Raw genomic sequence first — 17595 nt, 5'->3', positions numbered from 1 at the left:
CATAAGAAAGCATTGTGTGAGGAACGGAGAGAAAAGTAATGGTTTATAAACTGATAATGTGCAGTTTTACTCAAGTCATTAAGTCAAGTCATAGTGTTTATTTCACCAGGAATCTGGTACGATACGTACAATGAGCCACGCTTTTTTTCTTTTTTGGAAAGATGTAAGTATAGTAATGTGATTCTATGACATGACTGAGTAAATGATGACAGAACTAATTCTTTACGTTCTTCATCTTGACTTGTTTGGAATACATCACTCTGTATTATCACATCACTTCATGTTTTATCATCACTTTCAATTGTGTAAAGCAGTCCTTTGAGTAAAGCAGCCCACTTAAAGGATTAGTTCACCCAAAAATTTTAATTCTCTCATCATTTACTCACCCTCATGCCATCCCAGATGTGTATGACTTTCTTTCTTCAGCAGGAGTCAAGTCATTTTTATTTGTATAGCGCTTTTCACAACACACATAATTTCAAAGCAGCTTTACAGAAAATCATGCATTTACAGAAAATGAAAATGTAATATCTATACAGTCTTAGAGTCATCATTGTGTAGTTTGATTAAATATGATTGTAAACACAAATTAAGATTTTTAGAAGAATATTTCAGCTCTGTAGGTCCATAAAATGCAAGTGAATGGGTGCCAACTTTTTGAAGCTCCAAAAAGTACAAATAACCATCATAAAAATAACCCATTGCATGATTCCAGTGTCTAATTAATGTCTTCTGAAGTGAAACGCTAGGTGTTTGTAAGAAATAGATCAACAATTAAAACTTTTTTTACAAAAAAATTTCATTTCCGGCCAGCTTGTTGAGGAGGGTGGAGTTCAAACTGCCTCTCACGTGACTTAAGCGCAAAAGCCTCCTCTGCATAGATATTCATACGTAGATCCCTTATTAGCAACTGTTTCTATGGACCGCAATACTGTTTTGACACAAAAGCAGTTTATTCAGTGGTCTGAGCAAGGAGCTTGGTCTGAAGCATCTCCTCCACTCACTCACTTGCATTCAAACCAATTCAAACAGCTCTCCTTGTTGACTGTTCCAAGATGACCTATCCAAACTAGCCGAATGAGGCATCTATGTATGATTTTCTATGCTCCTCCATTGTAAACAAGACTGCACTTCATTTTTTTCCCCGTATTTCACGTGTCAGTTCTTGCGTGAACTTTCCAACACTCTTGATCTCGACTCTAGTTTTAAATATTGATCTATTTCTTACACCCAGCGTTTCACTTCAGAAGACATTAATTCATCCACTGGAGTCTTATGGATTACTTTTATGATGGCTATAAGTGCTTTTTTAAGCTTAAAAATTTGGCACCCAATCACTTGCATTTTATGGAGCTACAGAGCTGAAATATTCTTCTAAAACTCTTCATTTGTGTTCAGAAGAAGAAAGTCATACACATCTGGGATGGCATGAGGGTGAGTCAATTATGAGAGAATTTTAATTTTTGGGTGAACTAATCCATTAACAATGCAAATATATCTACCTCAGTGCCATGTAAAGGCAAGACGCGGTAACTACACATTCTGTAAAAATGTAGTTATGACTGAAATTGGGTCTCTTAGACTTTGATCTGTCCTGTGACAAATGGGTTTGGCTCAGCTATGCTCTGATTCAGAGAAAACAGTGTAAAAATGGCAGTGACTACAAAAATGTTTTTTTATTGTTGGCATAGTTTTGCCTTTGTAGGGCAGCACGGTATAAACAATATAGCAGAAACTCTGACCACTTTACTAAATAGAAAACAATAGCCTTTTTATAGGTTTATAGGCTTTTTATTTAAAGTTAAATTAATGTAACTAAATGAAACACGGTTGAAAGTTTCCGAGATGAATAAAAAATATTTAAGTCTCATTTAATTAAGAGTTAGCTTGAACTGCAAAACACAAAGTTATTTCATCCAAACCACAAGTATCTGACCCTCCACAATGATCTTCCTGTTGTTCCATGTCACAGTTTCTCGTGAAAAGAAAAGGAAAGGTGACAATTTGCTTCTTTGCCACAAAGAGTCTTTCTGGGCTCTCGAGCAAGTGGATTCGGAGAAGGACAGCCCGCCGGTTTTATTTTCTGCCCTTTTCTTCTTCCTTTAGAACATTCTGGCCGGTGGCGGAGAACCAAAGTCAATGTTCACATAAAAGTGAGGGAGTTCACAGGACAGGTCACGTCCCTCTCTGTGGCAATTCAATATCCTACTATTTAGTTATTGGTCATGGCTTTTGAAATCATAGCTGTACAAAACACCACATAAATACATGTTTGCTCTTTTGAAAAGGTTCATATTTGCTCTACAGAGATGTGGGAATGTTAGAGGACTTCCTTCAGATAATGGACAGTTTCAATTCAATTTTAAAATGGCATGTTTCAATAATTACAAAAATACATGACTTCTGCATTGCATAATGTGCATTGTTACTGAAACAAAACTTTTTTCTCATTCACATATTTCCAAATATTTTGGCTATCATATTAACATAGCCTACAAAATTAATGCACCGCATTTCTCCAGATTTGGAATGAGTAGCTTATTTTATTATATATATATATATATATATATATATATATATATATATATATATATATTAGTCATTAAAATAAATTTTTTAACCACTCCACAAATTTCATATTAGCAAACTATAGTTTTGGCAAGTCGTTTAGGACATCTTCTTTGCGCATGACATGAGTAATTTTTCCAACAATTGTTTACAGACAGATTGTTTTACTTTTAATTGACTATCACAATTCCAGTGGGTCAGAATTTTACATACACCAAGTTAACTGTGCCTTTAAGCAGCTTGGAAAATTCCAGAAAATTATGTCAAGCCTTTAGACAATTAGCCAATTAGCTTCTAATAGGAGGTGTACTGAATTGGAGGTGTACCTGTAGATGAAAGCCTACTTTCAAACTCAGTGCCTCTTTGCTTGAGATCATGGGAAAATCTAAAGAAATAAGCCAAGATCTCAGAAAAAAACTGTGGACCTTCACAAGTCTGGTCCATCCTTGGGAGCAAGTTCCAAACGCCTGAAGGTACAATGTTCATCCTTACAATAGTGCGCAAGTATAAACACTATGGGACCACACAGCCATCATACCGCTCAGGAAGGAGACACATTCTGTCTCCTAGAGATGAACGTAGTTTGGTGCGAAAAGTGCAAATCAATCCCAGAACAACAGCATAGGACCATGTGAAGATGCTGGAGGAAACAGGTTGACAAGTATCTATATCCACAGTAAAACGAGTCCTATATCGACATCACCTGAAAGGCTGCTCAGCAAGAAAGAAGCCACTGCTCCAAAACCGCCATAAAAAAGCCAGACTACAGTTTTCAAGTGCACATGGGGACAAAGATCTTACTTTTTGGAGAAATTTCCTCTGGTCTAATGAAACAAATATTTAACTGTTTGGCCATAATGACCATTGTTATGTTTGGAGGAAAAAGGGTGAGGCTTGCAAGCTGAAAAACACCATCCCAACCGTAAAGAATGGGGGTGGCAGCATCATGTTGTGGGGGTGCTTTGCTGCAGGAGGGACTGGTTCACTTCACAAAATAAATGGCATCATGAGGAAGGAAAATTATGTGGATATATTGAAGCAACATCTCAAGACATCAGCCAGGAAGTTAAAGATTGGTCGCAAATGGGTCTTCCAAATGAACAATGCATACCTCCAAAGTTGTGGTAAAATGGCTTAAGGACAACAAAGTCAAGGTATTGGAGTGGCCATCACAAAGCCCTGACCTCAATCCAATAGAAAATTTGTGGGCAGAACTGAAAAAGCGTGTGCAAGCAAGGAGGCCTACAAAACTGACTCTGTTACACCAGTTCTGTCCTGAGGAATGGGCCAAAATTCCACAACTTATTGTCAGAAGCTTGAGGAAGGCTACCCAAAAGGTTTGACCCAAGTTAAACAATTTAAAGGCAATGCTACCAAATAATAACAAAATGTTTGTAAACTTCTGAACCACTGGGTATGTGATGAAAGAAATAAAAGCTGAAATAAACAATTCTCTCTACTATTATTCTGACATTTCAAATTCTTAAAATAAAGTAGTGATCCTAACTCACCTAAGACAGGGAATGTTTTCTACGATTAAATGTCAGGAATTGTGAAAAACTGAGTTTAAATGTATTTGGCTAAGGTGTATGTAAACTTCTGACTACAACTGTACGTACAATTATATATTTTTATAAGATTATTGAGATTATCTTTTGTTTAGTTATACTGCCCAGGCCTAGTAGCAACTCCTTGGATCTGCTGACTTTACCTGTGTTTAAGAAGCCCCCGTAAATAGAACTGTAGTACTACAGCACTCTTAAAATACTGGGCTACATTACACGGCCAGAGAAAGGATAAAAAGCCCCTCTAAGACTTTCAAAGGATCGTTTACAAAAGTCTTTCATCTTATTCTGCCCCAAGAGTGTACTGGAATAACCCATTATAAAACACACTTGCTTTTAGAAGACAATTTGCTTGGATCAGCAGTGTAGATAATTATACTGGCCTTGAGCATACAGACAGATGTGTTTGCATGCTGATGGCACTATTGTTTGTTTTCGCTGTTCAGCCTTTTATTTAGAAGAACTGCGGCAGTACTAGATATGGATTTTAATTTAGCCCAAACAAATCAGTGGTTGTTTGGAAAACAGTTATTATCTCATTAAATTTTCATATGCATTTTTGCATTTTTTCCTCGAGCACTTCTCTGGCGTTCCCTTCGCAAATGGACTCTGCTAAAATTTCAATTATAAACAAATGTTTTATTATTTGATAAGAATCTACTGTTGAGTGAACACAAGACTTATTCTTGCAGTTAGTTTAACCGCATAAATGCATGAATACAGGAGCGGACTGGAACTAAAAAGTGGCCCTGGACTTTCTAGCTCAGAACAACCCGCAACACACCACACCACACCATTTTGTCCTGAATAAATGGTTATTTATCTTTATCACACATTCTATTCCTAAGACCATTTTATCACTTGATAGAACACTTTCATTTGCACAGTTTAGGCCAGAAGTTTGAACACCTGGCTGAATTAATGTTTCTCATAATCTGAAGGAATTTAATAATCTAATGCTTTAAATGCCTGAAATTAGCGTGAAGTGGATTTGTGGGGTCCTATGCAAAATCATAACAATGACCCCCACCAGTGCGAAAATTGTCATAACTTTACTGCAGATGTGATATGTGGATTTTTTTATGTCAGTTAACTTTTTTCCCCCAACATTCAGATGTTAGGATAAAATGTACATGAAAGTACAAGAGAAAATAAGTGTTTCAGGTGCTGTGAAAAGTCCGCATTTCTTCACCATTTCATTACGTTTTTTACGATTTGAATCGCCTTTAAAAAAAATTCTAGAAGCGCAAATTAACTACTGTCTCATTTGATATGGGGTCATGGAAACATATAGTTACAAAGTAATATTTTTCATTACTTATTTCCTTCTTTTCTGTCAGGCTTAAGGATTATTCAGCAAAGTGTGCGATCTGTGTATAATAATACTGTGAAAAAAGCCACGCTCCAGTTCCCAGTAATGCTTTGTTTTATGAATAAATTATGCAAATGACAGCGCCTGCTCATAGCTTTATTGTTTGCCAATTTTATTTACTATGCTGTTATTGTATTTGTTGCAACTTGCAGTTATTTTATGATTATTCAGAGCTCATCTTATACTTAATATGTTGTTTTTGGTTGTCACCCTTATTGTGAATTGTATGTCAAATAATGAGGTCCAGTCTTGTTGTGTGGTAAGTTTGCATCCAGTGAAACACATCAGAGGTCAAAGTCAAGTTCAAAATAAAAGTCACTGACTGTAACAACGCTGCTATATGTTTACTGATCATTTTAATATAAATGGAGTTTTTACAGGCATATTTGTGCCATAGGTGGCCATAGGTGGCCACATGTGCCCAGCGGCCCAATGGGAGAACTCCTGGTGCTCCAGATGGCCAGTCCGCCCCTGCATGGAAGAGAAGGACACAGAGATGGACTGACGGAAACAAGGAGCGAGGGATAGGTAGGCCGCAGTGGTGAGAAATCATGAAGGGAAGCAATCATCTTATGGGGTGGCTTCTGCATTTCAATGTGCTCTCATACCCTATAGACTCCGGTATATCCTTCTCTTTGTTAAGATTCAACATCCATTAGCGTTGGTTACAGCGACAGAAAGAGAAGAAAGTGCAGTTAAAAGCTTCCTTGTTAATAGATCAGCTTCACTGATGTCCTATATATTTAAAAACGGCTTTAAAACGATGATTTAAAAAACTTTACAGCTCAAATAATACACAAGTTTTAACAGAAGAATTAATTTAAGTGCATTTATAAAATTGTAAGATTGACATTTATGGCTTTAAATCCTCCAAAAATTGGCCCCATTTGCTTTCATTGTAAGTGCCTCACTGTAACCTCGATTTCTGCTTTAAAAAAAAAAATAGCAGGGATGAAACGGTGGAAATACATTTTTGTGGTAATCAACATTATGCCACAAATGCTGTCAATTGAGCTTAACTTGTACTGAACCCCGAATATTTCTTTAAAGATACAACTAAAGCACACCACTCCAATTGAAGCACTGCAGCTAACAATATCAAAACTAAAAAAACAGTGGATGGAAAAGAAAAATAAAGCTGTTGGATGACTAGTTGACCACTGTGACACATCCCTAGCACACATTCACGTACACTTCCTGACAAGGGTACAACTGCCTCATAGCTTAATACTGCTGTCCTGCCACGTCCCTTTGAATTAGACTGGGCTATGGCAAACTTAACAGTTATAAGCCGTCATTCACTTACATCGTCCTCTCTCTCGCTCACGCACTTCACACAGCTATCATTCCTGTCAGGTTTTATCAGCTCATTCAAAGACCATCAGAAGCTGCTCACATCAGCACTGGGCTTTATCGCACTGCAGGCACTGAGCTATCATTCCCTGACAGCTGCATCACAGACAGATGACGAGTGACAGTATGGATTAAACAAGTGTAAGCCTTTCAAATTCTCCCAGGAACAAGACACTTCACAAAGAAAAACAATCAAAGCTGTAATCGGACACAAACGTTTCTTGTCTATGAGTGTGTGTCTCTGAATATCAACATAAAATCATCGGGCCTCACTCATGAAACACGAGCAAAACGAATTTCTGTGTAAATCGTTGGTAAACCGTTCTTATGTAACTTTACACAAAAACGGATTTAAAATTTACCAAGAAAATCCATTCTGTTCACGTTTCGTGAATGAAGCCAATCAACTGCAAACTTGGAGGACAAGTAGGGTCCACCTTTACAGTACGGATGTACTACGGAAAAATACATATTTAAAAAATGGAATATTTCTGTGTTCAAAAGTAACTGGACAGAGTGAGACAGAATGGAACAGAACACGAGGATCTCGAGATACGTTTTTAAAAGTAATAAAAAAGACAACTTGGAATTTTCAACTTGACATTTCTCAAACACAGTGTTAAAACGCAACGCTCATGGCGCGAGACAGCAAGACGTGACCCAACATCCAAAGACTGTCTGCATGTGTTCATAATTTAAAACAATTTAAAAAAGCATAACAACAATATTTATTTTCAAGGATAATAATAATTATTGAAAATTATTGTTGAAGTGCGGTGGATTTGTTGCAAAAGCGCCACTTTGATTGTTTCTGTGATGGTGCTAAGGTGATGAATTTAGAGACACAACTTCTCAAAGAGGGTTTTAGTGTGCTGGCACCAGTTACTGTTACTGTTAGCACGCTAAAGCACAGCATGCTATTGTTTACCCTCTCTGAGAATTTGTGTCTCTAAACACTGCTAAATAATACTTAAAGGGATAGTTCATCCAAAAATTTTAATTCTCTCATCAATTACTTACTGAACACAAATGAAGATTTTTAGATGTATTGTATTTCTCAGCTCTTTTGGTCCATACAATGCAAGTAAATGGGTGCCAAAATGTTGAAGCTCCAAAAATCACAAAAGTCAGCATAGAAGTAATCCATAAGACTCCAGTGGTTAAATCAATATCTTCAGAAGCGATATGATAGGTGTAGGTGAGAAACAGATCACTTTCACACTCTTCTTCTTTTTTTTTTTTTTTTTTTTTTGGATGATTCACATTCTTTAAGCATACCACCCCCTACTGGGCAGGGAGAAGAATTTCTAGCAGAAAAATTACTTAAATATTAGTCTGTTTTTCACTCACACCTATCATATCACTTTAGAAAATATGGATTAAAACACTGGAGTACAGAGCTAAAATAATCTTCTAAAAATCATAATTTGTGTTCTGTAGAAGAAAAAAAGTCATATACATCTGGGATGGCATGAAGGTGAGTAAATAATGAGAGAATTTTCATTTTTGGGTGAACTATCCCTTTAAAACTGAAGTATGTAACTCCTGCGACACTAGCGCCACCAAACGGAATTGCAAAAATAAACTTTGTTTTCAAAACAGCTTTCTGAATACCCTGCCTGCCGTTGGTCAAACAAAGAGACAGATCTGACCCCAACTCACGCCATTGGTTGAGTAATGCTGTTGGGGTGGGCCTAAGTGGGTCGACAGAAAAACAAACAGAAAAATATTCAAAGCACCACAGAAATGTCCCAATAAATGGCTTACTTATAGTTGTCTCTGCATATTATGCTTGGATAGGAGAAAGTATTTTAACACAGAAAAAGTCACATACATCAGCTTTAAAGCTAAAAACAAGAAAAAAAAACATCTAGATAAACTCACTTGTTGACTTAACCTATTCAGTTGTTAAACAACTAGTTGACCATTTTAACCCATCTCTGCTTGACAGGAGCTGACCTTTTGACCTGTATAATGGACCTTACAGGACATCACTCAGAGGTCAACAGGAAGTTGGTGAGTGGATGGCATGGGCTGTTACATCCTGAGCCAAAATAAATGACCATGGGAGGAGGCTGAGGTATTCTCTTGCTCGCCAACTTTGCGAAAGCACCATCCAAATTCATGTTTATAAATATGGATATATTTCCAAACTAGGCATCCGACGTATCTCAGCATGTTTGGATACCACGATGGTGGTTAAGAAGCAGATCTCAATCTCTCTCCCACTGTCTGTCTCTCTCCCCTCTCACTGAACTTTGCATACTTCTGAGAAAATAACAGTGTCAGATATAGCTATAGCAAAACACAAGACAGACTGTGCAGAGTGCATTGGGAAATAAAAGAGACCAGGGTTGCCTTTTGCCCTAAATACGAATTGCATTTGGATGTAAAATATGATCTGGGTACCCTGATTATTCAAACCAACTTAATAGGTGCAAATCATGTCATTAACTCAAGCGAAATCACTAATTAAAAACAGAACTTTTTATTTTTGAGTTAAGGTTAACTAACCTTTTAAGATAAAAAGAGTACATTGAAGCATCTTTAAAAAAAAAAAAAAAGGAAATATATATATATTATATATATATACATTTAAAAAAAGATTCATAGTCATCAATATAGGGGAGGAACTGGTTTGAACAGGTCTGAGCAGGCAGCACAGGAGCACCTAACTATCCCTAGACTTGACCTCTGACCCTGAGTCTAACATCAAACAACAAAGAGAGTGGCACAGATGACCGCTGTAAATCTCTTATTATACCCACATTCCAGCTGAACCTAAAGCTACATCTTTACTAAATGCAGGAGAGTTAAATCTTATTTTTATTTTAAATCTGTTGTTCTTATATTCCTAGACAATGTAATGTGTTTGTGCTTTAGTATACGAGTTCATCTTGTACTTAAAAAAATAAAAATTCTGTCATTATTTACTCATGGCACTCCAAACAGCATGGCTTTCTTTAGTGAAACAAACAAATTAGAATGTTTACAATTTTAAAAAGTCTTTAAAAAGGTTTATTTGCCATCTGTTAAAAGTGAATAGTAACCCTGGTCTGTCAATCTCAAATATGGCAGCTACATTGAAACAGCAAATCTTATAGGTTTTCAAATGGACCAAACGTCATTAGACCCAAACATAGTGACATAATTTTTTTTTTTTTTTTGGGTGACCATTCCTGTAAATAAAGGGATTTTGATTGTGATCAAGTACCCTTATAATATCTAACCACCTAACCATGTGTCCACTCACACACACATACCTAATATATCTGTATCTGTGGTGCAGAAGTGGTTAGCGGTAAGCCTTCATCTAATTTAGCAACAAAACTACCCACATCTGAGCCTGTCGTTTCAGAGGGCATTCCTTTGGTCCCTACATTTCCCAGAAATCCTTCCACCCATTTCCTGCCAGCATATCCTCACATTTACACACAACATGCTGTAATTACCCACCCAGCTTTTCCAATCCAGAACCAGCCACCGAGAAACATGCAACACAAAGATGCCTCTGTAACAAGGGTGACACAGAATACTGACCACGCTGCTCCTTTGGACAAAGACAGGGCTTGTGGTCAGCTCTATCAGTCTCTGTTTCTGACTTTGTTTCTATGGCAGAAAACAAGCTGACTAAACCTCATGTGTTAATGACAATACCTGGATAACCAAACTCAGCTTGGAGAAGAGGAAAACAGCTTTAACCCTCAGAGGCCCAAGCATTGACATTGATGATGTATTTTCTTTTTCATCCTTAATAGCGTTTTTAGAAAGCCACTGATAATAAATATCTTGATTTTAAGCATGTTTTGTTTTGGAGTGAATTTTGGGTGACTTTAGCAAACAATGGCAGTCAATGCAACATGGACACTTCCGGTACCCTAGGATCGGCCACATTATGCTGACTTAATGACAAGTGGCATCTCCTATCAGACATGTTTGCATCAGCCCCAGCATGTTTACCTGTGGTGCTACCAGAAGTGCGTTGTGTCAGCAGCATGGGAGACCCAGGTTCGGAACATGTGTTGAAACCCGCGTGTGCATAATTAGTTACGAGCGAGATTCAGAGGTTGCATTTTCCCCTATAACATTACATTTTTACTCCACTGATGATTAGGTTTGGGGTTTGGGGAGTACGGTTTATAAAATATGCATTCCTTCTCACTTTACTGCCTGTAGAGCTGAAACAACTCACTTCACAACTCGTTTTTGGTGCTCCTCCATGGACATTTTACCAGGAAAATGGATCTAATATGTGCCCATGCATCTAACACAACTGACTGCTTTGGCCACTGGGTGCAGTTTTATGAATTTCGTTAAGCACAGATCAATTTTAGCTAAAGAAAAGTCAACCTACTGTTTCCGACTGTGAGATCAGTCTGGTCAGTGGGAACATCTTGTTTTTTTAAACGTGCTTTTCACTGGTGTGACTTCCGTGTGACTTTAGCAATAAGTCACAATCAGTATATTTTTTACCTAGCAAAACTATTACTGTGATACAGTAGTGTCAGCTACTGTTATGTGTACTTTTTTTTTTTTTTACCATGTTTATAAAAAATAGGTATTATTTACTTGCTTTAAACCAATGTTGCAATTACACTACACCGGGTCTGTAAGGGGTTTAAGCAAATTCACAGAATTTTGAACCTTTAAAACATTTGAAGGTGAGAAAATATAAAATGAGATATCTCTAATAGCTCAAGTTTTCCTCCAAGACAGCAGTGAGATTAAATGGAAACTTATTGAGACTTTTGCTCCTGAAAAAAAGACCTTTGTAATCTCAAATATGTCTCCTCTAGAGTTTCAGAAAAGATCTCAACAATTTCTCAAACTACGCTCAGATTTGCTAATGCTTAAGTACAAAAGCAAAGTCAATAGGAACTTGAATATTTTTCATAAAAGACTTCCTTCACCAAATTGTGTGAGATACACTATCAATATAAATTTGAAACTCTATACTCTAACTGTATGTCTCATTTGCTTATTATTTATCTTAAGGAATTTTAGGAGAAACATCTGAGAAAGATGATTTAAATAAAGCATAACTAAGAAAGCCATTAAGTCTTATTAGCTGTGAAAGAGCAACTCTGAGCAACAGAGCCTGATCTCATGTTCATTACAAGTATTGCTGCAGGTCCGATGCGAAATGTCCACTGAGTGGCACTAAAAGCAAGTTACATTTTCTACCAAACAGGCTAGGTTCTTATGGTTAACGCTCTATCACATTTTAAATCAACAAAACCTACGCCTTCCTATGCTAAACCTTAAACCAAAACTAACCATTAGTGTCAGTAAAAGCAAAGTGTGACACGAAAAACACAATTGCTAAAGCAACAACTTTATTTTGTGGGGCTTCAATGAGCCTTCCGGCTCACGTGTCGACTCGTAACCCCGTCCTTTGTATTGCAAGTACAAGGCACTATTAGTTGAGCAACTGCTCAATATGATCACACTTGAACAAGTTTATAAATGTAGTTGATTAATTAATGCAAGCATAAAAAAGCATATGGCCTTACATGTCATAAGATAGCACTATGTGGGGAATAGGGTGAAAAGTTAGTCATTATAAACTGATAATGTGCAGTTTTAATCCTTATGTATATGAATGGGAATAATAGTCATTGTTTTAGCACCACTAGTGTTCATTTCACCAGGAAACTGCTGCAGTATGTACAACAAGCCACATAAAAAATCATTTTGCAAAATGTATGTATAGCTGTGTTTCTATGAGACTAGGTTGGAGCAATTACATTTTCCTCTGGGATGAGAGTAACTGTTGAGGCTGGTATGCAGAACTATATACAAAGGCTTACATACACACACACACACAAACTTTAATGTACACATGCCAAGACAAGCACATTTCACAAGAAAAAATAGTCAATGCTTCAAAATGCTCTCCGCAGCATTTTTTGCTAGGACAAACAAAAGCGCAAAATAAACTGAAATCCCTCCAAAAATAAATCATCCCTGTTTAAATTCTAAAGACAAAATAGGCGCTCTGCAGTCATGAATGAGTGAACGCAGTCTAGTATACTTTCCAAACAAGTAGCCTATAGGCTACATTCAGAACAAGAAAAAAAAGAGGAAGTGGTGAAGGGGACAGAGAAAACTACAAAAGCTCTTCCATTGCCCACATTTCCAACCACCTGGCTACTGTTGTCCTCCCAGCCCATACTTCACTGTAACAGCCGCTTTGAGTGAAGACACATGACAAAGTGCAGGCGCTGCTCTTCAGAATGCACTGGTGAGGAAAAGATGAGGATAAAAGAGAGAGAGGGTGGGGGGGTTGTCCATCCTCTGATACGAAGATACATGTCGCAGGAAGACAATACATCATTTAGAAAAAAAATGTATTGATGCATTGATGTCATTAAATAATTTACCATTTCTATTGCAACCATCATGCCTGCTCAGAGGTTTCTATATATATTTAGTTTCAAGGTAGGGTTACGATTCACCCAAGTTTAATGGCGCAACATTTAAATATTTAGTAGTGCGTAAATTGTAACTTAGTGCCCCCGTTTATACTATAACTAGTCTAAGTTTTAACTTGGCTGGTGCAACCAGCCACTGGTGATATAAAGAATAGACAATACCCCCACCTCTATAAAGTTATAAACCAAGTTTTTGGAAGCCAAACGGTTCTAGATCTTTGCCCCTAAACATAACAGCCCAAATGAGGTAATTAGGATAACATCTAAGGGCTTCCGTTCTGGAAATCAAAAGCAATTCATCTTCATCTTCAAACTTGGGAACCAAAGAGCATGATTTGCCTATGACATAAATTAATTTGAGAGTGTGTAGATAAATGCTGATGTAAGCTACCACACATACTCAAGAACACAAACAACTTAAATGTTGGGTGCTGATTATAATCTATGTTCTCATTTCGGATAACTTCACGTTCATTTTCTTGCAATCGCTCGGGACAAATAAGACATATGGTGCTTGCTTTGCCTTTTGAAAAGAGATGAAAAACTATATATTCCTGACAGGCGAGGCATGACATGGATTTAATAACTTAAGCAAAATTACTGACAATTTTGAAGTCTTCGGTTTGCCCTTTAGCCATAACCATTCCATTCATTTTCACAATCAGCACATTCTGTTTTGATAGAAAAGCACAGCAAAACAAGTATCACCAAGTCCACGTGTAACTGCTAAAATGTGTGGAGAAAATAAAAACATCTGTCTTGCCATCAGCAATAAAATCTTCAACAGACTTGAAAATGACATCATAAACGGGTCCTAGCACTGTCGGGCAACCACTTAGCAAAAACATTCTAGCTAACTACAACATACCAGCTCTATCAGCTGAACCCAAACCCAGTTTACATAGTCTGGACTTACTGTTATCCACAAGGTTGATGCATTCTCCCATCACGTAGTCCCATCTGAATAAAGATTTATTAACTTTATAGATACTTAGTTTTGTAATCAGGTCTCAGGTATAACTTGTTTTAAGCAACATGATCATACGGGAAGTCGGCATGTTGTTTCCGAGGGTTCGGGTACCCTAGGATCAGCCAAATTATGCCAACTCACCATCAAGCGCCATCTCCTATCAGACAAATGCATTGGCTCCAGCATGTTTAACTTTCCTTGTGGCACGAACTGAAGCACTTTGGTCAGCTGAACGAGAGATCCGGGTTTGAATCCCACTTTGAAGCTTGAAATTAATTGTTTGCATAGTCAATGACGAGCACAATTCGGAGGTTGCATTTTCCCCTCTATTATTACATTTATGTATTTACATTTACTTTCTCCACTGATGGTTAGGCTTAGGTTTGGGTTATAAAAACATGCATTCCTCTTCACTGTATTACAGCCTGTACAGCTTAAAACAACTCGCTTCACAACTCGCTTTTGGCGCCCCTCTGTGGACATTTCACCCGGAAAATGGAGCTCACACGTGACCATATGTCCAACAATACTAACCGCTTTGGCCACTGTGGACAGTGCTTCGCATTTCAGTTAGCACAGACCGATTTTAGCTAAATAATAGTCAACCTACTGTTTCTGATTTCACTGTGATCAGTCTGTTTTAAGCTGATGTCCTTTAAAAAAAAATTAAAAAAGCAAAATGAGAGGAAGCTTTCAATTCATGCTGTATGAGTGAAGAAAAATAAGTCATCATTTTTGAGGACAGCAATAATGCATTTCTCGTAGTTAATGAAAAATCAGAGATGCCATACCATGCTCTCTCTCAAACATCTCAGACATTCATTTATCCTCCAAAATGAGTCTGCACCTTTAATCATTCACACAATTCAATTCTCACGACTCATCAGACACAGCCAATAACAACAAATACCTTTTCACTCATCAGATGTCAATAACAGATTTGAGATATGAGATGTAGAGGGTCTTACAAGTCATTTTTTAAGCTTCTTGTAAGCTATTGAGTGTATTCAATCCATGAAGGCCAGCTGTTATCAACAGAGCAAGCACTATTACATACAGGACCATCTATAACATAAAATACAGCATATCCTGCAAGCTGAAATATTCTCAAATATGGGGCAAAGTGTATAATATCTGCTTAAAAGGCTAGTGGAAAACATTTGCTTTAAATAGATAGGTAGAAGATAGACAGACAGACAGACAGACAGACAGACAGACAGATAGATAGATAGATAGATAGATAGATAGATAGAGCCCAGATACTCTAACCTCTCATTTGAATCAAAGGCTGTAATTAAGACTCAAGAAATTAAAAAGAGAGCATGGGGGATTTGATTCTGAGATTGAAACAACACAAATTACAGCTAACACTGCTCTCACAAACTAGACGCTCCAATTAAACGCAACGCAGTACACTACTGCGAGAACGCGTTTTATTCATGTCGCGTCCAGCTGATCGCATAAACAAAGCCTTTTATTGGTTGACTGTGTGCCGACGTCAGGATACCATCTGCAAATCTGAAAGACGCGTCGCGTTCGCTTGCAGCTGGAAGAGTTCTAGATAGTCGCGTCGCGTTAGATAGGGAGAACTTTCCGTCATCTGGTCCTTATTAAAAAATTAAATGAACATTGCTTTGGGTAGAGTTTCGTTTAGAGAGAAAATACGGTTCCTTGTGTGTAGTTAAAAGCTTCACTAATGATTGTTGTCTGAAGCAGAAGATGTAGGATTTATGATACAATAAAAGGTTCCAAGTTCACAGCGGGGACAGAGTTACGTGAAATACGGCATAAAAAACGTTACCAGATTTGTGGTTTCTGCATGAACTTTATCTATTTTTTTAGCTTGCAACTACGTGCATTAGATGAAGAGAACATGAGTTGCCCATAAAGAACAAGAATATGAACTTGTCTGAGAGAAATCAATTTGTCAATAAGAGGCAGTTTGAGCTTTTTATGTATTATCAAAGTTGCAAAAGTGATAGAATTGATGACCCTAAGCGATCGCTTACAAAAAAACACAAGTTTCCGGCAAAATATAATGGTTTGAGTTACTGTTACTTAAAAAGCCCATAGTAGCCTATTGATACAACCCAAGCACCACTATGAATAAGCCCAATAAATTAAAGGGATATGTACCTGTCCTGTAAAATTGTCAGTCATGCAAAAACGCATGGACCGAAATGGATCGTGTGATTCATAAGAAAGAGAGAGAGAGAGAGAGAGAGAGAGAGAGAGAGAGAGAGAGAGAGAGAGAGAGCTGCAAGTCGATCGATGCTCATCCCGCGACTGTCTTATTGCTCGGTGATCGCGATGCGCTACGATGTATCAATGCGGGACTATGCGAATGCAACAGTAACATCATGAAAGAGTTACAGTCATTAAAATCCACAAAGTTACAAGTCATAAAAGTTGTAAGACTAACCCGTATCGAACTGATTAGAGGTTGCCGTCGTGAGGCAGCAAGCGAGGAGCAAAGCAGCGATTCTCCAAGAATCCATCGCTCTTCTGTGGTATAAAGAGATCTGAACGTCTTCTCTCTTCTCGCAGGTGAACTGATTTGAGCACAGTCAGGTTGAAGCTGGTGCAGCGAGGACAGCTGAATGTAATGAAATCTTGGGGAGCGTCCGCGTTAAGAGCGTCTCAACTTCTAACATCAGCGCTGCCCCCAGACACACAGAAGATAGCAGAAAAGTAGGGATCCTATTTCAAATCATGTGACAGGAAATCGGGGCGATAGATTCAACCTGTCCCAAGCATGGGGTATATACCTGTTGCGCACTGTGGGCTGGCCAGAAATGTAATAGCTGTGTGGAAGAATGAACACAGTGTTATGAAAATAACATTTGGAGACTTTTAACTAAGTAGTATTGCTACTATATGCCGAAATATGTGACATTGTCATTGGATGGAAGGATGGATGGATGGATAGACACATGGAACAGATAGATAGATAGATAGATAGATAGATAGATAGATAGATAGATAGATAGATAGAAAATAGACAGACAGACAGATATAGAAAATAGACAAACAGACAGATAGATAGAAAATAGACAGACATATAGATAGATAGATAGATAGATAGATAGATAGATAGATAGATAGATAGATAGATAGACAGACAGACAAGATAGATAGATATACAGACAGACAGATAGATAGATAGATAGATAGATAGATATATAGATAGATAGAAAATAGACAGATAGAAAATAGACATACAGATAGATAGATAGATAGACAGACAGACAAGATAGATAGATAGATAGATAGATAGATAGAAAATAGACAGATAGATAGATAATAGACAGTCAGTCATACAGACAGATAGAT

At 37.5% G+C, this 17595-nt stretch overlaps 1 protein-coding gene across 2 annotated transcripts in view; it reads right to left on the bottom strand.

Moving 5' to 3' along the window:
- The window catches only part of LOC127437044 (kremen protein 1-like), a 94120-nt gene extending 77214 nt beyond the window's left edge, over positions 1–16906 (bottom strand). For both annotated transcript variants that reach the window (XM_051691692.1, XM_051691698.1), the window contains exon 1: positions 16685–16906. In XM_051691692.1, coding sequence (XP_051547652.1) covers positions 16685–16760 — 76 coding nt within the window. In that variant the 5' untranslated portion in view covers positions 16761–16906. The remainder of the gene's footprint in view (positions 1–16684) is intronic.
- Between the last annotated feature and the right edge of the window lie 689 nt (positions 16907–17595).

The sequence above is a fragment of the Myxocyprinus asiaticus genome, chromosome 4, assembly GCF_019703515.2.
Source record: "Myxocyprinus asiaticus isolate MX2 ecotype Aquarium Trade chromosome 4, UBuf_Myxa_2, whole genome shotgun sequence".
In the NCBI taxonomy this organism is placed as follows: Eukaryota; Metazoa; Chordata; class Actinopteri; order Cypriniformes; family Catostomidae; genus Myxocyprinus; species Myxocyprinus asiaticus.
The sequence above is the reverse complement of the archived record's forward strand: the minus strand, read 5'-3'. Positions and strand labels throughout refer to the sequence as shown.